Below are 24231 nucleotides of genomic sequence, written 5' to 3'. Positions count from 1 at the left end.
AACACCGTCGTAGGTAAAGTAGTGTACGCAACTCGCGTAAATATAGTGTTAACGACACTCGTAGAAGTTTTTAAATTTTCTCGTACCTTAAATTTTCTACTCGTGACGTTAACACTATCTTTACGCAATCGTTGCGTAAACTACTATTGTATGATCATTGGCCTCCTTGGTCACCAGATATTATCCCGTTTGACTTTTTTGTGTGGGGCTTCGTTACGGATCGCATCTATACCAGTAAAGTGAATACCAAAGAAGAACTCAGAGGAAGAGTTGAGGAGAGCGTTTGCCGAAACAAAGTGTCGCTTACATGGGTGCCCGCAGGATTTGGAACAGGGGGGTACAATAGATAACGAATATCCGGGGGCATTCACCGGAAAATGTCTGAAAATATAGTGTTTTATAATGACTTTTTATGTTATTTCATAGAAGCTACAAAATAAAAATAGTATATTGTGCATCAAGGAAGGAGAAATAAGTCAAGGAAGTTAAAAATAAAAATAAAGCCAAGTTATTTTGTATACTTTATATGGTTGAATCCACGAGCTAAATAATCAAAAAGGAACATAATTTACAGTTAAATAAAGCAACAGCCGAGAAAGTTGATGTTTTGTATTCTGAAAAGTGTTGTCAAAAGTAATAAGTATGCAACAGTAATAAGTAAGCAATCTGACTTAATAGCTATTGACTTGATTACGCATAGACTAACCAATACAAGTAGACTTCTCATCCCATTGTAAATTTTGAAGCTCGTTTCTCGCGTCTAGTTCATGTCCGGCGACACTATGATTGCTAGTGTCAACGAAATTTTGTTTATATTTTTTTAGGGTTAATTTCATGATTTGTGCTTTACTGTTTAGTTTTAACTGGGGGATGAGTTATTATTTATGATTAGATCGTTTTCTTTGGTTAATCGAGGTTTTAAATGACTTAGATAACAAGACACAAATTGTAAACAACACACACAGTGCACCGGGCAGAATTAACAATATAGTATATTTCGCACATAGGGCCGAAAATGATCGATCGAGAGCTGCAAAACCATTTCGGTCCGTGGTACGAACGCTATTTTTCACCACTCTATACCCTATTACCACTATTCACCACTATAATAATGCACACTGATAGTCAACACAACTACAACTTTAAGGTTATGTGAGTCATAAGTCATAAGTCATAAGTTCTTTATTCCAAAATAACAAAAAACACATTGTATTGGAAAAGTCATAAAAATAAACAATAGTAAAAACTGAAAAATTCTTATCAAGGTAGGCTAAATAATATGTACAAAGACTAACAATTTGATTCTTGTTTAATCTTTAGTCTAACAGGAATGACTGACTACATGTCAGCTGAGAAATCGCGGACGCTGTAGCAAGCCTTTTCAACTAATATGCTTTTCAGTTGTTTTCAGAATTTAAGTAAATCAGTCTCTAGCTTCAGCTGTTGGGGAAGTTGGTTAAACAGTTTAAGAATAATAACAGTGAAGAAATAATTTGAGGAATCAGCAAAAATAAAAATAAATAGTTGCTAGGCAACGGTGACAATAACACAATTCTATTGCAATGCTATGGATTTTGATTGTATTTAAAATGCATTCATGTTTTAAGCAAGTAAGCGGACAGCTGATTTTGCGGCCCCGGGATGTAAAACCCTGCTCGGTCCCCAAATTACGATGACAGCTGGCATGGCCAGCAAAACGTAACTTTCAGCCACCAATTAACGTATGTAATACAGCCAAAAACATCATAGTGTGGTGAAAAAATTGTATTTACCTAACCCGCCATGTTAAACTTCCCTATCCCAAGCGTGATTTATACAACTTCTTTACTTCTCGAGTGATGTAAAGTTGAAAAAAAAACTCACTCGGTAAGGTAATGAAACCCAAATGGTTATGCTATTTTATTTAAATAAATAGCATTGAGTGCTTAACTTAAAAAAAGACCTCTATGGAGCCAACGACGTTCAACGCTATAAATCAGCTGTGTGCTTGAATTTTATTGTTATACTTATGTTTTGAAGAATTTTCCTAACCTAGCTTTTGGTTAATGAACGTTACTGTTAGAAGACGAGTGAACCTGATCCATAAGGATGAGAAATCTACTAAGGGGATATGTTTTATCTATGGTGGTATCTATGGCTCATATATTTATTTGAATGTATTAATTGAAAATATTTGTTTGTAATAACCATTATGAAAATGACAGAACATTTAAGATATTAAATTTCCTCATTTTTTAGCCAGCAACCCCATGTGGGCGCCCATGGGTCGCATTTTAGGTCTTATGTTTGATCCGAACTGGAATTAGACTTGAATATTTGCGTGCAAATGATTGACCTAATGAGGTAATGATTTACCTATTGGTAAATCTTATAACTTTAAATGCTTTTGCATATAATAGAACCAACTTTTTTTAGTTGAAACAGCTTACTAAATTCTTTAATTCCCTTTTAAATATGAATACTCATAAGGTTAACATGGCAACCTTCAGAGCCACTGGGGCGGAGCCCGAAAGGATTTTTGAGATAAGAATATGCCTATATGTTAATCGGGAATGTGAGCTACCATCATGCCAAATTTCAGCCCAATCCATCCAGTAGTCTATGCGTGATTGAACTTCAAACAAACAAACAAACATATAAACACACAGACTTTCACATTCATAATATTATTAAGATAAGATAAACAATATATGCCTATTAATCTAAAAGCAATTCTAGATGTCTGTGTTATTTATGTCAGGACCCAGCTAACACGACTGATCACAATTGCTGATTGCAGAATATCTAAAAATATAACTTGTTAATGTGCACCTCAATATTTGATGACACGTCCATTACAAATAACTGTTTGTTTCTAGAACAGATATACCTTTCAAATATTTTTCCTTTGTCTGACCTTTGATTGGAAAATCCTTTGACATTTCAGATTACAATGGTTTGTTGGTCGTTGGTGGTCTTGTTTTCTGGTTATTGAAATTTACTCACGAGTGTCGTGTGTACAGATTTTAATCAGCACAAAAAAACGAAATCAAATTAATGACATCATTGTTAGTTGTAGTAGTAGAATGTTTAATTGGTAGGAATGTCTAGACCATGCGATCTATTACTTTCCACACAGTTTTATTTTCGAGAAAGTTCACAAGTGTAACAACTACTTTACTTTGTTCACAATTTATTTAGGCAGTTTGAGAGGAAGTCCCCCCACCACTTTTTTGTATTTATTAATGTTAAATGTGTTTAGATATTTAATATTCTATGCTTTTAAAATAACATATGATTCTTCATGTTTATCTTACATCTGTTTACAAATAAGTTGTTGTTATGTTTTTGAGAATAGAAACTTTTACTGTTACTAAAAAATGTCTCCTTTATTTAAAATTAATTAATAAAAACTAAACATGGCGCAGTCGTGCATTTGAGTGTATTTATATTTTGTTTGTGACTGCTCAAAAATGGAATTCAATAAACCAGATAAGTTATCATTAATAGGCAATATGCCAGAAAATTTCAAGCAGTTCAAGGAAGACGTTGAAAACTACTTTATAGCCACAGAGACAATGAAGAAACCCAATCCTGTAAAAGTGGCACGATTGAAGAATTTGATGGGCAAAGAAGCTTTACAGCTGTACAATTCTTTAGTCACAGATGTCACTGATGAAAGTATAGAATCCATCATGGATGTTCTGGGAAATTATTGTTTGCCAAAAAAGAATGAAATTATGGATGTTTTCAAATTTGTCACATGCAGACAATCTGAAGGAGAATCATTTGACAAGTTTCTAGCTAACTTAAGGCATCGTGCAAAGATTTGTGATTTCAAAGATCAAGAGTCTAAACTAATGAAAGCACAGATAGCACTTGGCATTTTTTCCAGAGAAACCCAGGAACGGTTGTTAAGGGATGATGCATCAATAGACAAAATTATTGAATATTGCAAGAGTATTGAGCTTGCTGAAAATAATCTGAAGATTATAAACAAAGAAAACGACCGGGTTCCTTTTTTCAGTACTGACCAGATAAAGCCAAAATCATATAACATTTCCGAACACCAATGTAGGAAATGTGGAAGGAATCACGACTATAACCAGACCTGTCCTGCATTAGGCAAATTTTGTAATTGGTGCAAGAAGCCAAACCATTTCAGCAACGTCTGTTTGAAGAAACGTGCTCCAGCAACAAGGCAGAACAAAGACAAACCTCAACCTTTGTATAATATTGATGAAAAACAACAAGAGGCTGAAGAAAACGAGGCTGAATTGATTGACTCTGTACACTTGGTAAACGCCGTCAAACAAAAGGTATGGTTCAAAAACTTACTGATAGACAATACCTTACGTGTCAATTTCAAACTTGATACGGGTGCTGAGGTAAATGTAATACCTTATGATATCATTAAGAACTCTGGCTTATCATGTAAACTAAGAAAAAGTAAGGTACGACTAGAAGCATATGGTGGCTTTAAGATAATACCTTTGGGAGAGATTACTGTTCAAGTAGAAACGAATGAGAAATTAGATATAATAGATTGTATTGTAGTAAAAGGCAGTTCCACGCCTATCTTAGGGCTTGAAGCATGCACTAGATTAGGGTTGATACAAAGAATCGATGACCTAGGTAAAGTAAACTTGAATACGAGTGCTTGTAATGGCAAACAAAACATATGTGATATTTACAAAGATGTATTTAGTGGTTTGGGCTGTTTTCCTGACCAATGTTCTATTAAGTTGACAAATAATGCGGTACCTCAAGCCAATTCAGCTAGGCGTATCCCATTGAAAATCACCAAAAAATTTAAAGACAAGCTTGATGATCTCATAAATAGAGGTATAATTGAACAAGTCAATGAGCCTGTAGAATGGGTGTCAAATGTAGTGATAGTTGAAAAACCTGATGGCTCATTGAGAATATGCATTGACCCACAAAATTTGAATAAGTACATTGTTAGAGAGAGATACACGATTCCCACTATACAATTGATGAGATATTTCCAAAATTGGGTAATAAGCAATTTTATAGCATCTTAGATATAAAAGATGGCTTCTATCACATCAAACTAGACGAAAAATCTAGTCAACTTTGTAACTTCAGCACAATATATGGAACTTATAGATTTTTACGTTGCCCATTTGGTTTAAGTAATTTGCCTGAACTATTTCATAAGTGTGTAGCAAGATATTTTGAGGATATTCCAGGAGTAACGGTCTACTTTGATGATTTATGCATAGCTTCTAACTCTAAAGAAGAAAATGATGAAATACTCAAGAAAGTCCTAGAGCGGGCCAGAAGTCTGAATATTAAATTCAATATAAACAAGTTCCAATACTGTCTACCTGAAATTAAATATTTAGGTGTTATTTTTAGCAAAAATGGTATGCGTCCCGATCCAGAGAAAGTTGGAGTTATAAAAGCTCTAAAGAACCCTTCTAATAAGAAAGAACTGCAAAGTTTATTGGGTATGGTAAACTTCCTTCGGTCTTTCATCCCTAACTTATCACAAATAACTTCGCCACTTAGGGAGCTCTTAAAGAAGAATGTTCATTGGCAGTGGACTGTTCTACACTCAAGAGCTATCGATAATATTAAACAACTAATCTCTAGTGACCAGATTATTGCTCCCTTTGATATGACAGCTCCTATAATCATACAGTGTGATGCGTCTCAAGATGCTCTTGGGTGCTGTTTGCTACAAAACAACAAACCTGTTTACATGGCGTCTAGGTCTCTTAACTCAGCTGAGGTCGGTTATGCCCAAGTTGAGAAGGAATTGCTAGCAGTATATTTCTCCTGTTCAAAACTACACGCGTATGTATACGGACATGAAGACATCACTATTCAATCTGATCATATGCCCCTTGTGTCACTAATGCAAAAACCTATCAATAAAATACAGAATAATAGATTAAAAAGACTTAGGCTAAAGTTATTGCCCTACAATTTCAAAATACAGTACTTGGCTGGAAAATACATGTATATAGCTGATTTCTTGTCACGATGTGGCGTAAAAACAAATGAGCCAGTTGACCTCACCATGCTAGATATGGTACACTGTGTAACCGAAACAGGAATTGTAAATTTTTCAGATGAACGACTTGAAGAGTTCAAAAAAGAAACTGCAAGTGATGACGTTTTGGGACAAGTTGTGAAGTATTATGTAAATGGATGGCCTACATCATTGCCTTGTGGTGGAGATCTGGCACATTATTTTAATATCAGATCTGACATTGAGTTGAATGATGGCTTACTGTATTTCAAAAACCGTATAATAATTCCGAAGAAACTGAGACCCATAATTATCAACCGACTGCATGAGACCCATCTTGGGGAAAGGAAAATGAATTCAATTGTCTCAAATTTCTATTACTGGCCCGGAGTAAGAGCAGTTTTGAAGAACATTGTTGACAGATGTAATATTTGTCAGAAATATAGAAGATCAAACATCAAAGATACTCTCATTTGCCACGAAATACCTAATGTTCCATTCTTGAAAGTTTCCGCAGACATTGCTGAATGTGCTGGGAAGATATACTTGATACTTGTTGACTTCTACTCTAGATGGTTAGAGGTGGTCAAAATGAATAGTAAAAACAGTTTATCTGTGAAGAATGCATTAGTCCAAATATTTGGAAGATTTGGGATTCCACAGATTATGATAGCTGACAACATGCCTTTTGATTCTTACGAACTAAGAGAGTTCGCAAAGGAGTGGAATTTTAAAATACAAACTACAAGTCCTAACTATCCTCAAGCCAATGGCTTAGCAGAAAAAGCTGTAGGTATTGCTAAAAAACTTATAAAAACGTCCTCAGAATCAGGATCAGATCTAAATTTGAGCCTACTTAACTACAGAAACAGTGTTGTTGCAGGACTTGATTATTCTCCAGCTCAGTTACTAATGGGGAGGGTATTAAGATCAAAATTACCTCTTCCAAATCACAGATTAGAGCCAAAGATAATTCATCAAGATGTAGCAGATCAAATGCAGACAAAAAGAATCAATCAAAAATCTTATTATGATAAGACGACAAAACAAGAAACAGTATATAATGAAAAGGATCCCATTTATGTACAAGATGTTCGGACCAAGATCTGGGAGCCAGCTATCATAGTAAAAGTTGGTGAAACTCCGAGATCATACGTAGTGCAATATACAAATGGAAAACAATTCAGAAGAAACTCATTTTTCATAAGAAAAAGAAAAATTGAATTTGTCAAAGGGGAAGATGTTTAGATATTTAATATTCTATGCTTTTAAAATAACATATGATTCTTCATGTTTATCTTACATCTGTTTACAAATAAGTTGTTGTTATGTTTTTGAGAATAGAAACTTTTACTGTTACTAAAAAATGTCTCCTTTATTTAAAATTAATTAATAAAAACTAAACAAAATGTATGTGGCTACATCATAATCAGCTGTTGAGCTATTATTTTAAAAGGTAAGGGCCAAGTGGAGGGGATGATTTCTTCCCCTAAAACCGCCTAAATATTGTGAACGAAGTATATAGGAAAATATGTTTAAGATGTTAAGCTGTTCAAGTTTTTACGGAATATTTAGGCTGTTGAAAATTAATTTACATGAACTCCATGTATGACAACAACAATAATACAACATTCCGCACTGCTTGATATACTTATCAAACTATCTACTTACTCACATCGGTAATTTAAATTTTAAAGAAAGAGTTGAAAAGTAAAAACTCTCAAAAGTAACATCCTATTCTGGTTCGTACTATCCTTTAATTTATGGTATTATTCAAAAGACCGCGAGCTTTATAAATAGCAATACATATAATTTATTACACATTTTACTCTCAACAACATAATTATTGTCCCCAAAACCGTAACACACTTTTGCTGGAGGATCAAAATAATATTATTGCAGAACTGAATAAACTAAATAAAGGCATTATTTTAAACCTAAGAATATTTGACGTAACGTAATGAGGCACAGTAAAGTGAATTTGGATTAGTTATGGTGACCTCTTTAGCAGACCGTTTACATAATCTCTAAAATGTAATGAAGTATGCCACACGCAGTGTGTTTTCCCGCAGTAGTGGGCGCCCATTTGTTTCAATGCTAGGCCCTACTCTAATTTTTCGCGTGTTTTCACGCTGCGTTTGTGCGTGAAAAAAAAAACGCCCGTGTGGCCGCAGCCTAATCCATCCCTAGTAAATTCTCAGAATCCTCCTCAATTCCCAGATCCCATCTACCCGCTAATCTAAAGTGGGGACGGGTGACAGTGTAGGTGTTAGTTACCGGTTATCCCGCATCGATCGGCACCACCGGCGCTAGTGTCAGTATTCCCGCCGTTTCCCAGCTGGCAGGACCTCCGACTCCCGCCACAACCATGCTCCTGCTCGCCCTGTGCGTGTTTATGGTGTCGTCCACCCGGGCTACCCAACTGCCCAACACGACCGGCATTGACGGCGAACTGACAGCTAAACTCGCTGTCGATCATTTCTTCTCTCTCTGGCTCGTCTTCAACAACGACGATGTCACAATGTCCGGTAAGTCTTGATATCGATTGCCGTAAACATTTCCAAAGTTGTAGAGGCTGTGCAAAGTTTATGGGAGGAGTGTTGTTGCATTGTACCGGGTTTAGTATCTAAATAAATAAAGGTTACTATAGCAACAGCTTGGCGCGATGTTTTGTTTATACTTTGGCTGACGATGTTTTTGGCAAAACGCAAAACTAACTCTACTAAGTAAAAGATAGGTTCGCTTCTAAGACACAACACTGACTCATCATCTCTAGTTAATTATTTTGTCGGCAACCTTTTGGTAATATTTCAGTAAAATCTCGTGAATAAGTGTATAAAATAAAAACCTTTTACCATGGATAAATTCGTCGCTCATGGATTCATTTTCTTGTTGGTCAACTTCGGGACAATAAGGCATGTTTAGCCGGTTCATCTAGAGTTTTGCTTTAATCTTTATACTATTTATTTCTTGTTGTTGTTTTTTTCACTAAACCAATCGATCTAATGTTGAATTACTACTTGTTCTCTGATGTTATAATTAGAGTAAATCGGACGCTTAAATAATCACCCTCAAGGATAAAAAATATAGAAAACGTAATTGAGAAATATTCTTTTTATTTTACAGCCGAATGGGAAATCTACTTGCAGTATCCGTGTAATTGTCGATATTGTCTCCTAGATGTGTGTCAACTTATTGGTTACCTTAGTCATTCTCACCGCTTCAAGTATTGCGGAAGCCAAAAAGTTGGGTTAATACTTTTGACTATCGCCGGAAAGACTTCAGTATCCCGCAGTCAATGATTTTAACCATGTATACAGCTTTCCATGTTTTACTTTGTTGATTGTACTTATAACCTTATTTCGTCAAAATATGAGCTGAACTAGTTTGCTCGTATGAAACCGAAACCAGTAAGCAAATTGTTTAAAATTGATTTTGAACAACAGGTTGACTTGTAACGAAAAGTGAAAGTGTTTATTTTGTGCTTGTGTACTGGTTTGAAAATGAAACAATTAATTGTTCGCGTTTAGAAAGTTTATAGAAACCAACTCATCGACAAATCACCACTATTTTTAATTTGAATATTTACGCAAGTTTATTGTGATTATCCACAGAGCCATTGAATTGCGATGAACTATGTATTCCATTTCGCTAAATCGTGTTATTCATGCAAACATTATTTCATGGATGAGTTCTGGAGTTCGATATGAATTGTAAACTCTATTACAATAGTAGTAATTACCAACATATTCATGTAAACTAAGAATTTGGTCAAAAAAGTGTGGAAGAATGTTGCCAAGGTCGAATGCTAGAAGAGAAGATCAACGGGAGCGAATTTGGGAATATGAATAAGATTGCTGATACTGTATATAGTACATATATTACAGTGGAACCTTGATAACAAGACCCTCGATATCAAGTCACGCTTGATAACAAGTAACATTTTAAAATCCCCTGGAATTTATTTTCCCCTTTAATTGCATAGTATTTCAAACTTCGATAAGAAGTCAACCTTGATAAAAAGTCTAATATGATAATCCCCACGAGAGTCTTGTTATCAAGGTTCTACTAAGAAAGGATTGGTTTTGACTCACGTAGGAGACTTTAACGAAAACGTTTAAGTTGACAATGTATGAATACAGAAGGTTGACTAGTGGCATAGACTAGGGAGTTTGTTTAATGTATGCTAGTAGGTACGCATGAAAAACATAAGCAGACACAAACATAATTGACACGAAGATTTGCAGATTGAAACATAGAAGCAGAATATTAGCTGGTATGTGTAGAAGAGACTATGAACCGATATGGATGGAAAAGGATGTTGACAAATATATACTTATACTCCGTTCAAACAGCCGTGGCACCTGACGGATTAGGAGACCCCATGGAAACCCTTGGGGCCTCCTAATCCGCCACGGCTGTTTGAACGCATTATATTTTTGAGGCAGCCTACAAATGTAGACAGTTTGAAATTACAAATGTACAGAACAAGATTTGGAGGTTCAGGTTTATCAGAAAACGTAACGTCATTGCAAGGTACCAAAAGAATAAAATGACAGGTGTTTAGTGTTCTAGAAATTTTAGAAGCCGGACTAATACAATTGTACAAAGACATTGGCTGCAATGTAGGAGAAGCTTCGATAGTAATGTATATGATCTTCTACAAACGTAGACGGTTGTCTAGTTCAAATACAGACAATCACTGTTGAATATGTGGTTTGGCCGAGCGGACGTGGCTTGTAATGTAAATGCAGCCGACGATGCTGACTACTTATTCAATTACTCTCATCAACGTCTGCCGGGCCCAACAACAAGCCCTCCAGCGGTCCTACAGCCATGTGGTAACATCTGCAGGGTAATTGATAGCAATTTTAGGGGCCTCAAAGTAACTTTCTAATGTTTCCGAGACTGTAGTTAATTATTTCCAGTTATTTTCAAAGCTGTTTTGTGTAATTACACCTTTTACTTTTGTGTGTTTTGTTATGGTACGGATCTTGACCTTATCCAAGAAGTTCGCGATAAGGATATACCTACTGCCGTGTGATCATGGTAAGACCTAATTCTGGGAACGGGGTAATTTTCATTTTAGGCTCCCCAAAAGTATTATATTGTTCAGTCAATACATGGGCATTTTATGGATACAAGATTACACACTAATTTGAACCAGATTCGAAATAGTTTTAGTATTACATTAGATACGACGCGACGCCGCCGACACACTAGGTCTGGGACCAGGGTAATTTTCATTTTAGGTTCCCAAAAGTATTAAAGTTCAGTCTAAAGGTAAATAGTTCAGTCAATACATAATGGAAATTTTTATGTTATGTTCGTATTTTTTAAAGTGAAGACGGCCGACAGATTAGTGTTGAACATAGATTCCCCATGTAAAAATTGTCGTCAGTTTTTAATAAAAATCGACTTAGTTGATGTGAGCCACCGATAGATTGCGGATATAAATCACTGATTTCTGTCAAATACATGAACTTTTTTACCGAGTCAGTTTGATGGAATGGCTTATTTTGTGCTACAGAAACTGTTACGACCAATCAACTATGTCAGCAACCGAAATTAAGATGGAAAATGGAATTTTAGACACTAACGCATTCTGTGACAGGTCACACAACAACAATTCTTTTTGTCTACAATAAAAGATAACAACAGCAGCCTAGTCTACTTCAGTAACCAAGTCTTCACCTCATGGTTGAACTGTAATGACTTTGATAACTATCAGCTGATGTTTCTTAATTTTTGAACCACCTTTAAGCTTCTGTTTTTTTTCTCAGGATTTAACTAGAAACCCTCTGATTTACAACACGAAACATCTGAGAAAAACAATTTGATAAGAGGGTTGGGTAAAAATTATAATGCAAATGTTAGGCCATCTTTTAACCACTCTTCCATCGTTGTGCACCAAATATTCCACACAGCATTTGATACAAAAACACCTCAAGAAAACCAAGATTTGATAGTTGAAATTGAAGCAAGGAACAATGTAAAGCCTATCAGGCTTTTTACTTTCGTGTAGTGAGCAGAATGATATGTTTTCTGTCATGTACCTCATCAAAACGATGGTCTGCCATTCGAAGCCGTTGGACCTTCATGAAAATATGTATATGAAAATATGTATATATATATATATATATATATATATATATAAAAGGTTAGGAACTTAGCTACCAACTTCTTACCCCCGCAAAATCCTAATTGGCTTTACTTTGTCATCGGGTTTCACTTGAATATGCATTGATTGATAAGAAGGCCAATTGAATAATTCAACAATATCAAAATCAATGAATCAACAGTGTGTTTCTGCGAATTTGTTGATTGTACTTTATCTGCTGATTGACACGGAATCTATTTATAGATCTGAGTCATGTTATGGACATTATTGAAGCAATTAGCATTGTTATTGTGGAACGATTACGAACAGCATAGTGGGAGACATTATAAGTTACATACTTATAATACATTTTCTTAAGAATGTTTTAAACTATAGCGAAATTCCCTGTATATAGGACAAAAATTAAAACACAATGAAAACTTGTCATGTTGAAAAAAATAATGAATTAATTATTATTTCAACTGTCACAGTCAAACTAGTTAAAACTTATTTTGAAAAAAAAATAATGCATTGGTGGCATGAATAAAAGTAAAACTAGCTGTGGACTTATCCTACTGTTGGTATCAAGTAGTCAGTATTTTAATTCAGAACAACTGGTTTACGTATACTAAGTTAAAACATTTTTTAAATGTTGCAGACAAAAACATTATTATGAACCTTCGATAGGGAAAATTGTGACAGATTTTATGTGAAACCCTTATAAACAACTTGTCGCCACCTATTTTTCACCCGATATTACAAATTTGGTCCCTATATAAATTAAGCTGAATACACCGAATAAAACAACGGACGTTTTTATGATACCGATAGAACCAAAGAGTACACTAACTTTTATAAAATTATTATACTAATCAAGGACAAATTCATCGAGAAAAAGTAAATCTGCTACGTGTTTATCAATGTCCACGTGCCAATAGCCAATGGTGTGGACTTTTGGCGCCAAAGAGTAGACAGTAGTCCACTTTTGGCGCCAAAGAGTAAGACAGTAGCCCGACACGAGGCGGCAAATTTGCATACGATTTGAAGAGGTCGACACACTTGGCTAAGTGCCTCGATCTTAGACTGGATTCTATAGTGGAATACTTCTCACTTGTACGTATTTGTAAACAGATTCCAACTATAAGCTGGCCAAACGTCAAGTGTGTTTGGCACAATAATTATTGTTGTATAATATTTCAAATTGCGTTTTATAAATGTATTTATATAGATGCTTATGTAAAATTTCGAAATGCAAAAGAAACGTTTACAAATTAGAGAAGAGAGAATATTTTTTTGTTCGCCCGAACTTTTGAAGGCCTCGCCGGTACTATTTTAGAAAGTTTTTACTATTTGTGGTGTTGCCATTTTCATAAACAACGTAAATGAGCTTCCCAACCAAAGAAAAAAATAAATTTTCATGTATGCTACACGAGAAAAAAAAAGACTGACTCACTCACTCATCACTAATTCTCCTACTTCCCATTTAACTAGAAGTCTGAAATTTGGTACACTGACTCTTTTACACATATTGAATTTATTCTGATCTGACTTTTGGGCTTCACCCCAGTGGCTCTGGAGTTTCCCATGCTGACCTTATGATTGTTCCCGTTTAAAAGAAATTAATGAATCTTATCAGCTGTTTCGATTAAACAAGTTGGTTCTATGATGTTCAATAGCATTATAAAGTTACAATGTTTACCAACAGGGTGCTCAATAGGCTGTTTTTGAACAAAGCAGGAACAAAAAGCTGTGATACACAATGAGAACTGTCAAATACTAAATTTTTGTGGTACTGTGCGAATAGGGTAATCCAATTTTTAAGTGCATAGTTTGTCTTCTTATTAAAATTTTTCAAATTTTCACAAAAAAAGTATCGTGTTTGTTTTCTCTAAAAATAATGTCTAGGAGTAGCGTGTTAAAATGTTAGTGCACTACAGATCAAGTTAATGACTTGAATGTAAGGAACTAATAGATATGCATATTTGGAGTATGTCAAAATGAAAACGTGAAAACTACTTGAAAAATAATTAAGCTGGTATTTTCCATAAATAGAGCAATATAACCACAGGCTTAATGGATAGTCATTTTTTATTTTAATACTCTCCTAGGGCTCTGCCATAACAGCTTATTAAGTCCAGTGTTGTTTATTGAAGTAACCACGAAAATCCACTCTAAATGGCACCGAACCCGGTAGCCTACGGCAATAAATAGTTTTATTAATACAGTACTTATATAGTCAAACGGGGCGAAGCCCGCGGGTACAGCTGGTCTATCTATATATTAATAGGTATGCGTGTTTCTTTATAACCTTTTTTCTCATCTCATGTGCATCACAGGGAAAATAGACGCATACTGTTAGACGGATGTGCCTGTAAATGTGCAGAATCCCTTAGGCTTAAAAATAAGGACAAAAAAGAATTTTAAAAATTAACATGGGTCCTATATTAGTTGCCATGCTGGTGACGAAATAACAACGAACAGAAAATAAAAACATATGGAAGAAACTCCAATCACATGTTTTATTTACAGCGTGGTGTGAAAATAGAGAAGTTTGCACAATACACTTTTTGTAGAGTTTTCGACCACGAGGCGACCTCTAGTTTAAATAAATAAACAAGTAAATAGGCAATTGGATCGGTGATACGCTAGTGCTTCAATCAAGCGTAACAAATATTGTAGTACGAAATGTTTTTGTAATGAACAATAATCTGGAGAAGTTTAAATAGTTATTTGTGCAACTAGTGAGAAAAGTGAGCAATTGACTCACTCGAGAGAAATCCTTACTCCACGAGCCGTAGGCGAGTGAGGAATGGTTTCTCGAGTGAGGCAATTGTACTTTGAACTCGAGTTGCACATTATACTTTTCCTACAGTTACCATAAAACAAATAAATTGGTGAAAAAACATAACCTAATTTTACACAGACGTGAACTTTTAATATAACATTTAATGTGAAGTGACAAATACAACAGTACAACAGCTGACCAGCTGATTTATAGCCAGTGCTGCCAACGTATTTCGCGCATACGACGTTGCCTGCATGTTACGCGCTCACTATTTCGTTCCTTCACGTTGCAAATCTGGAGTGAGACAAAGTAATTAGAGTGAGACAATGTTAACATTGTCTCACTGATAAGCGAATTGGCCACTTTGCTTTCTCAAATCAGTGAGAGAACATGTACATTGTTAGGTAACTGTAGGAAAAAAAGTGTTTCCACATGAAAATTTATGATGTAAACATTACAAGTGTTAGCGAACTCTGCTGTGTTGACAAAGGCAAGCCTCCGAAGGGAAAGTGGCGAAGTTTCAGTTGCGAAACAAGTGGTAATTAATACTCAATCTGTGTCTTCCGATACTATCTGTACAGAAAACATCCGGTAAACACAATAGAATGATAAATACAATATATCTATACAAAATATAACATGGATTGATTGTAAATAATCAACAGTACAAACCAGTCCACCAGAGAAAGCTTGTTATTCGATTCTAGATCTCGATATTCCTTAAACGAGAATACGAAGAATTGAATAACCAGGAAAACTTGTTAGCATTAAATTCCACTTCTTGACACATGGAGATCCAGCGAATGGTAAAATCGGATGTGACTGATTTTGAGTATTCGGATATCCTCCCAGAATGTTTTGAGATTTTCCCCGATCTATTACCTGGGAACGTTCCGGTATTTTAATATTATATGTAAAATTTCCTGCATAGCTTTGTCAAGCTAAGTTTGTACATTATTTGTAATATCCTAATATGCACGCATATAGGACGTGTATCTAACGTGTACAACTAAATAAAAATATAGTTTTCCCACAATTACTTGATAAAGTGGACTTCCTTTTGCACTGATTATAGCAACCAAAGAAGCTGATTTATGTGTACGCTTGAAAATCAGTTGGCAACACCTAAAGATAATACGACTACGATCAGCTGGTGCTGAGTTTTCCATTTCGATCAACGCTTGGATTTAACCTAACCTAAAACCGTGTTGTTTGAAAGATTATTTATACGATTTATAGTAACTGTAGGAAATAGTTATTTTCCTACAGTTACCTGACATAGCGGGCTTCCTTGCACGCCAAGTAGTTATTTGGTACATTTACTTACCTTTGCATCACTCCAATATTCCAACCAAACAGTGTGTTTTTATTAGGCACGTAATACGTGTACGCTTGAAAATATATCTAATGAAACTTTCATCCGATAACATATCGTGGGTTCTCTGCGGAACCGCACCCTTTATTTTGAACGAGTCTTCGACCATGAGTATACCAGATGAATGCGCCTGAGAATGACTGTTGTCAAATACAAGGAAAGGCGATGACCGAGACATGCCTCAGTGGTGAGTCACAGTCACATTCACACTAACGGACTGCCATCACGTCACGTTGTACACATCCGTCACGTAACAGCATTACTCTAGTTAGCCATATCCTGGGATCGGTAGTTACGGTGTTACGTCACGTATAATCCTGTTCATTACGTAAACTTGTGATCAGCTGGTGCAACGTACTCGATAGTAAACACACATTAGAACCACTGAGCAAGAGATACAAACGGAGGTAGCACTACATTATTTTAATTGACTTTAACACTATTATAATTGAAATTGAGAGAATTGCTAGACGTGGGCAACAATTTCTGTAGTGGATGAGGTATATAGTTAGTGCATTTGAACTAGGGGATTGTGGGATACATACAAGCCATGAGCTAATGAGCTGATTCCCCTAGTTGATACCAACATTGACTTTAATAGCAAAATTACAGCGTCTCGATTTTCAAGCAGATTTGCCGTGTGAGTGCTACCTCTATTTTGTACTTCTATTTCAGTGATTAAACCATTAACGGTGTGGATCATGCACAATAAACATAAACAAAAATTACTTCACTGCTCCGAAAGTAAACATTGTTTTCATTAATAAATCGAGCAACACATTTTGTACGGATTTGGAAAACATTCGCAGAACTTCATAATTTCGCATACTAAACTAGCACAGAGATTTGGGACCTCGTTCCGTCTTTATTTGAGACAGCCTTTAATACGACAGGCAATGAAACTTAAACATACTGTAGACTGTACAAATTACAAAAAAAGTCACACGAATACATGACATTTCATTATATAGCGAAAAATTGCAATATAGCTTATAGAGAACAAAAACTTGCAATGTCGTCATTATTTAATCGCAAGTCAATTAAACATATTTCACAACGTTCTAGAAATGTTACAGCAATTGCAACTTTGCAAAATTAAAAACGTTTCAACATGAACTCGATTTACATTTAATTCGCCCAGATTAGATGAACTACATTCTTTTTCCCAACAATGACGAGGCAAGCGCATCCGTTAACAGCTTGTGCAGGATTGCAGATTGCATTCCGGATCAGTTTTTGCACGCGGAGTGGACTTGTCGGGTAAAATTAGCTGCTAAACCTGCTCGGCCCGTTACCGGCTAAAAATAGACCACATAAACCATTTTACTGTACTGACGTGAGCATAAAACATAAATGACCACTCACTGCTCTAATGGGGGATGTATTAGCTTGGGTGCTGAGAGCTGAGGCCCAAAACCTTTTAAAGGCATTGACTATATATACACTAGTGTTATACAATTATACTAGTGTTATATAGTGTGTTAGTGTTAGTGGTATAGGCTTAACAATAATTTCACACGAAATACAGAAACATTTACTACGAAAGCAAACAATGTGAACTCATACTACATCAACAGATTTTATATACTGATTGTATATTTATCCTCTTAATGTTTTATCTAAGGACAATAAAAACACGTAAGTTCCATCTGGTTTGGAGTGGACTGTTGTTAGTTTGTTGGTTGACGTTATTCACAAATTCTAACCAAAACTAATAAAAAAAAAAAATTACTAAGTATAATTACCTACTAATACTCTATTATAGTCTATGGGGAGCGAGCTGGTGTAGTGGCTAGAGCGCGGGACTTCGGTCCGTGAGGTCTCGGGTTCGATCCCCACCAAGTCACCAATGGATTTTATCTAAGTGACTAAGTGATAATGCCGCAACCCCTAGGTCTAGCCTGAAGTAATGTGAAAAACAATCCCAGGCTCGTGCCTAGCGTCCTAGGACAAAAAAAAAAAAAAAAAAAAAAAAAAAAAAAAAAAAATATATAGTCTATGTCCATTATATTAGGGGATAAATAGCATTACAGAATGGCCTCACTGACATTCCTAATTTCACTTCTCACACAGTTTATAAGCAAGCCTGATTAAATTACTCTGCTATTAGAATCTAGATAATGACGAAAATTTGGCTCTTAAAGTAGGAAATTGTCTATAAATATCTCCTCAAAACACGACATGACAACACCGCTTATCCATAAAATGTATCGACGATCCAAACCATGTTTTGGGATGGAAAAAGTCATGTCACTCATGTCTTGAGGAAGAGAGACATCTTACAAATATTTGTCAACCTATGAGACCATCCTGTTTGCTTTAGTGGAACCTTGAACATTGCTCAAAGCAGACTTTAAAAAACCGGTCCTGGACATAATATAGTAAATTTAATTGGTTTTGGCAGGAATTGAACCTATAACCTTAGGACAGAAGTGCCGTAGTCTAAACAGAAACACTAGACCAGCCCCTTGAGCTTGAATGCCCCACATCAGTAGAGTTCCCTAGCAATGCACGCGTCAATTGATTTGGAAACGCTACAAACCACTACAAAAACAACTACAAACCAACACGATAACAAACCAATCGTAAACCTTACAATCCCAAGAGAAAATCCAACCTTGATTTCACTTCCGTTCGAACCAAATGATTCTTCGAATCCAGAACGCTTGTGAAAACTGACCTGGCGCCAAAGATGTCCCGAAAAGAAGATACGAGGAGATCCGATTCCATTCCAGTTCCAACGACATGGTATGTCGTTGACCCTCGGCGCCTGGCACATTCCAGAACATCCTGGCGCCGGCCCCAGCAACCAGCTGAGCTGACCAGTCAACAGCTGATCGGTGACCAGCAGACGACAGCGTCAGGTGACCGCTCCTGACACAGTGCCATAGTTCACAGCGAGAGTGAAAGTCCTTTCCAGAAGGTTTGTTGTGTCGACGCTCCAGTATTCTGATAGGTTTGCTGGATATATTGTTACTAGGATGAATTGACAAAATGAGGAAATATGTCAATTTAACTTACGCTTGTAATTGAGGAAGAAAGTATGGAAGCAGGTTCAAAGAATCTAGCTTGTTTGTGATTGTTCATGAACTGTTCTTTTTTCGGTAGCGTTAGGTACACCAAGGTGTAGAGAATGGAGATTTAGCTGTGTGTTTCGATGAAGGGAAACTGACATTTTTTCTCCTTTCATAAAGGTTCTGTAAAGGTTTTATATGGTAATGTTTCCTGGACCAATTGAAAGAAGGGACAATGCCAGTTTCCAGTTGGGGATATACCGGCGCTTAATTGAATTAAATTCAAAGGAAACAAGTCAAGAGTTTTTCTTTGAGAGTTATGTAGCGTCACTTCTATATGTTTTAGGTATTTAGGTTACAACACCCCCTTCAACAAAGGTACAGCGATTAAAGACGAAAACCTATCAGGTTCAAATGCCCCATTGAGTTGGAGTCGTTGGTGTATTTACTTTCATTGATGATAAATAGTTAATGGTATTCTCAGATTCATCCTTGGATGAAGATCGAAATATTGATAACCCTCAGAAGACAGTATTGCACTGAGTTGTTGACAAAAATATTAAATACACAGTCATGGATACATACTTTCTAGAATGTCCCTTATCATAAATTTCAGAACTGCCTTCCCGAAGTTTCACAAAAGGTAGTTATTTCATCGACTATACACAATTTGTATTCTATAACAATGGTTTCTTGCAGAAACCCCATAAAATTATGCCCACTTAGAGTAATGTAGAGAATGTTTACTGATATACGAGTATTTTTTGCGAAAGTTTTAACTGTTTTGGGGAATCGATTAGTTATCGATTAATTGTGTTGGTAGGTACCAAGGAAAATCCATTGTGTTCCTAAGATTAACACCCTAGGGATAAAACATTTAGTAATCGATCATATACATCCTAACATTAATTTCCCGTCGTGTTCGACTTGGCCATGAGTGGCGAGACTCAGTAACGTTGTAGGGTTGTAAATCTTAATGACGTCACTCTCAACATCCGCAACACCTACAACAAAGACGAATAAAACGGGTTATGTCAAGGCCACTCAATAGTAATACAAGTTAGTAAATGATATCTTGAAGTATAATTATTATTCCTTAAACGACACTGATTACAAACTCTCATTTTGATTTATTTAATAAAGTAATGATATCAGTACACTTTTTAGAACAAAACCATTTCCCCATCGTAAGTTAAAGTTTCTAGATAGCAAACTACCTCGAAATGCAAGTGGTGAATCGTATTAATTCATTTTACCAAAGATTACACACCGTTTCTTAAACAAGCCGTTACAGTCCAGTTCTTAGTATTGAAAAGATTCACTTAACAGCATTGTTTACTTATAACAACATTGTTGTTTTACTCAAAAACACGAGTAACGGACCAATGAGGTTATTTGGATTGAGAGAGAGAAGAAGTAAAATTGTAATGCTTTGAACGTCAACGAATCAGCTGTTCAGGCCAATTTAATTGTTTAGCGGTGCAACACAGCATTTCGATAATTTTCCATTTTATTTGTTAATTTAAATTGCTTCGTAAAACATTTTGAAAGTTCTATAAATATTTACAGAAAATTATATAAAAACACCGAATAAACACAAGTCCCACGTGAAATAATTCTATATTGAGTTCGTGTCAGCTGTACATCAGCTGTTCGACTGGATGATTGTGCTCATCACCTGAGAGCCTTCATTACGTCTGGCAGGTTACCCACATAACACATGAGTAATGCTACTAGCGTCAGATACATTGCAGGAGCTACCAACAATCCTCCACTGTGGTCTAATATACAACAGGCACACATGCAATGGCTTACTCCTCCTGTACATTATACAAGATTCAAGATTATACAGCTTATTTTGGATACAGCAAGTAGATTCATTTACTATTTAGGTATTTACATTATGTAAATTTATTGATTGGATGGAACTAAAACTTAAACCTTAACAATTTTAATAATTATAATATTGATTAGAGTGAATATAAGCAACTTGGATACCATCATTTTTTAATTAATTTTAATACCTTTTAATCTATGTTATCGTGTTTTAACTAGGCAATTTAAACCTATAAAAGGATTTTTTCAATTGCTGCTGAACATTTAAAAATACTAAACAAGAATATCACAAAACTATTCTGTAACATTTGTAAAACACTGGGTCGACTTTTAACTTTTGAAATAAATATCCATTTTGTGAAAACCAAAACAACATTTCTTTTTTGCGAAGAACTTAAGAACCTTAAGCAACTAATAGAGAAAAAGGAACAACAACTGAACTGAAGAACACATTTTATAAATTTACCTATAATTAAACCGGTATTTTTGAAGTAGTTAATGTATTAAGTAAGTAAGTATGCAAGTAGTTAAGGTATTGAGACAGTACTGTGACCATCGATGTATAATGGTATTATACATCGATGACTGTGACTATAAGCAATTTAGCTATGTCTTGAGTTTAAAAATTTCAGTACCCATTGATTGGCAGTTCTAAGGGGGGGGGGGGTGATGTAGGGGTTGGAAAAATAAATTTAATCTTACATTTTGTCATGCAATCATCATCGTTTAGTTTAAAATTTGCAATCTATGTGCTCATTACAATTAATTAACATATGAGATTGGAGTTTTTTTTGGACACATTTTAGTCCTTAAAATGACTTTATAAAGTCACTAAACAGCTTTAGTAATACCAAATTTTGCAGGGTGGACCCCCCCAAACCCTTCGGTAGTCCTCTCCCTTGACGAGGTCCTAGAACCCCCACAAATAGTTTTAAGCATTTTTGCAATCTATTGTTGGTGGGCGTCTGCCAATTGAGCAAAGTAATAATTATTATCTCTGCTTATGTTCCATACACAGAGGAGAGGGAGCTGGTCTAGTTGTAGTAGAACTCGGGGGCTTCAAAAGATCAAGGTACCGGGTTCAAATATACAGGACAGTAAAAAAAAGTGTTCCTAACACAGCACTGAAGCCTATGGACTGGCGAACTCAAGTTGAAAAGAAAAATCCGTTTGATTCAATTATTATTGATACAATTATTATTGTTGATTATTGTTACAGACAAGCCGTTCACGATCCTTGCTCCTCGCAACAACGCTTCTCTCCACATTCCGAGTGAGAAGCTCAAATCCCAACCCGAGGCTGTCAAGAAGCTGCTGCTGGACCACGTGGTTCTGGGTCAGAGGCTAGATCTGGACATCGGAGCTGACCTCAGCTTCACAACACTGGGCGGACGAACCGTCACGGTCAGGGCGAAACATGGTAAAGTTTGTCACATTTATTACTAATTACGATGGGAACACAACTGGGAGTAGAGCATTTGAATCCAAATAAAAATTAAGGCTGTACATTTGACCATTCGTACAACTAGACATTTCATCTGCATGCTAAAGTTGTTGCCAGCTTTAAAATCAAAATAGACATAGTTGAGTCTCCGGATTAAGCTCATTTAAATTACGGATTCATGCATAGTAAGCAGACTTTTTTAGCCAAGTATAACTGATAGGATAACTGTATTTTAAGCTATAAAGCATATTTTATGTAACGTCAAATATCTCAATAACAAAAGATAAAGTTTTAGACACTACCGTAGTGGGATCTGTGAATGGCTCAGAGAATTAAATTGGTGACAGTTTGTTCATATAGATGGGATATCTACTTCAGTATCAATGGTGGTACTCTATAAAAAGGTGTTGCGCTCATGATACAATTAATCAATCCTTTTAAGACAGCAAAACACATTTAGGTACGTATTACTGGATATGAACATGGGATAGAATGAATAAGGAAGGATGCATTATGTATTTTTATCACACTGCTAAACAACACAATTGGCAAGATTTGAACCAGAGGGTCTCGTAGACGACAAGTTGTGCTTTACCAAATAGGCCGCGCTCCTTTACACAGACTATCAAGAGTAGTAGACTACTGTATATAGACTAATAAGAATAAGGAAAACTGAATAATTTTAATACTGTACGTTTGTACCATGACTCAGCTAATGCAATATGTATTGTCAATTTTAGCTCAATAAAATGATTTGATTTGATTTGAAGGCTAAAGACTGAACGAGAAGATATAACATCATACCCTAATCTGATAAAACACCGATCTCCTGTGGGTTTACTTAAGAGTGTTAAATAAATAGGGATGCTCTACGCAAACTTTGTTAATTTATTCATTCATGTTGCGAGGATGCATGCAGTGTGGTGGGTTAGAATGGGGGTTTTGGTTAAGGACCCTATCAACCACCAATTATCTTTGGAATGTATGTTCTTATATTGTGACTTTTGAAGTCCTCTCGAGCAGTAAATTCATGGTATTTGAACATAAATAATCAATATTTGAAATCCTCTGCAAAAAAAGCCTGTTCACGTTCACTAAAATCACCAATGACTTTTACAATCTGATCATGCTCTTACCTTAGGGTTTGAAGCCCTTCTCAAGCAATAAATTTGTATACTAACAACCAGAGAAATTTAAATTAATAATATCAAGTATACTTTGACGAAATGCATCAAATATAACCACTATGGTTATATTAAACAATTGGTTCTGTTCCAGGTTCCCTGATTGCTAACGGAGCCAGAGTGACGAACCCAAAGGTAGATGTGTCCAACGGGAGACTCATCATCCTGGAGAACTATCTGTTCCCGGAGGATCTCACCGAGGATCACAGCTTCCTACAGGATATGACGGAAGTCTTGTCCTTTCTACAAGGAGGTGTCCGAGTGTTCCAACATCTGCTGGCTCGCTCCAATGTCACCAAACTCTTGAAGCAAGGTAACAGAGTGTTGATTTTTGATCAAAATACATTAAAGCAGTGAACTGAAACAAATACGGTAGCTTGAAAAGCTATTGAATGGTCCTAACACACCTCCGAGGTTCAGTGGCGGAGAGATTCATAGGGGTAGGACATACATTCATAGGCGTAGTAGGGGGTTCATAGGGAGTAGCACACTGCAACTCCTGAGAAGTAGTTG

The 24231-nt window shown here is 35.8% G+C and overlaps 1 protein-coding gene across 1 annotated transcript in view; it reads left to right on the top strand.

Annotated features, from left to right (window-relative positions):
- The first annotated feature begins 8267 nt into the window (after window positions 1–8267).
- Window positions 8268–24231, top strand: part of LOC129001034 (transforming growth factor-beta-induced protein ig-h3-like) — a 29937-nt gene continuing 13973 nt past the window's right edge. The window contains exons 1-3 of the mRNA XM_054428175.1: window positions 8268–8508; window positions 22310–22510; window positions 23813–24031. Of these exons, the coding sequence (XP_054284150.1) occupies window positions 8349–8508; window positions 22310–22510; window positions 23813–24031 (580 nt within the window). The 5' untranslated portion in view covers window positions 8268–8348. The remainder of the gene's footprint in view (window positions 8509–22309; window positions 22511–23812; window positions 24032–24231) is intronic.

Source organism: Macrosteles quadrilineatus, unplaced genomic scaffold (assembly GCF_028750875.1).
Source record: "Macrosteles quadrilineatus isolate MER2022 unplaced genomic scaffold, UCM_ALF_1.0 Scaffold_8__2_contigs__length_117827958, whole genome shotgun sequence".
Taxonomy (NCBI): Eukaryota; Metazoa; Arthropoda; class Insecta; order Hemiptera; family Cicadellidae; genus Macrosteles; species Macrosteles quadrilineatus.
This window is presented reverse-complemented; position numbering and strand designations above follow the sequence as displayed.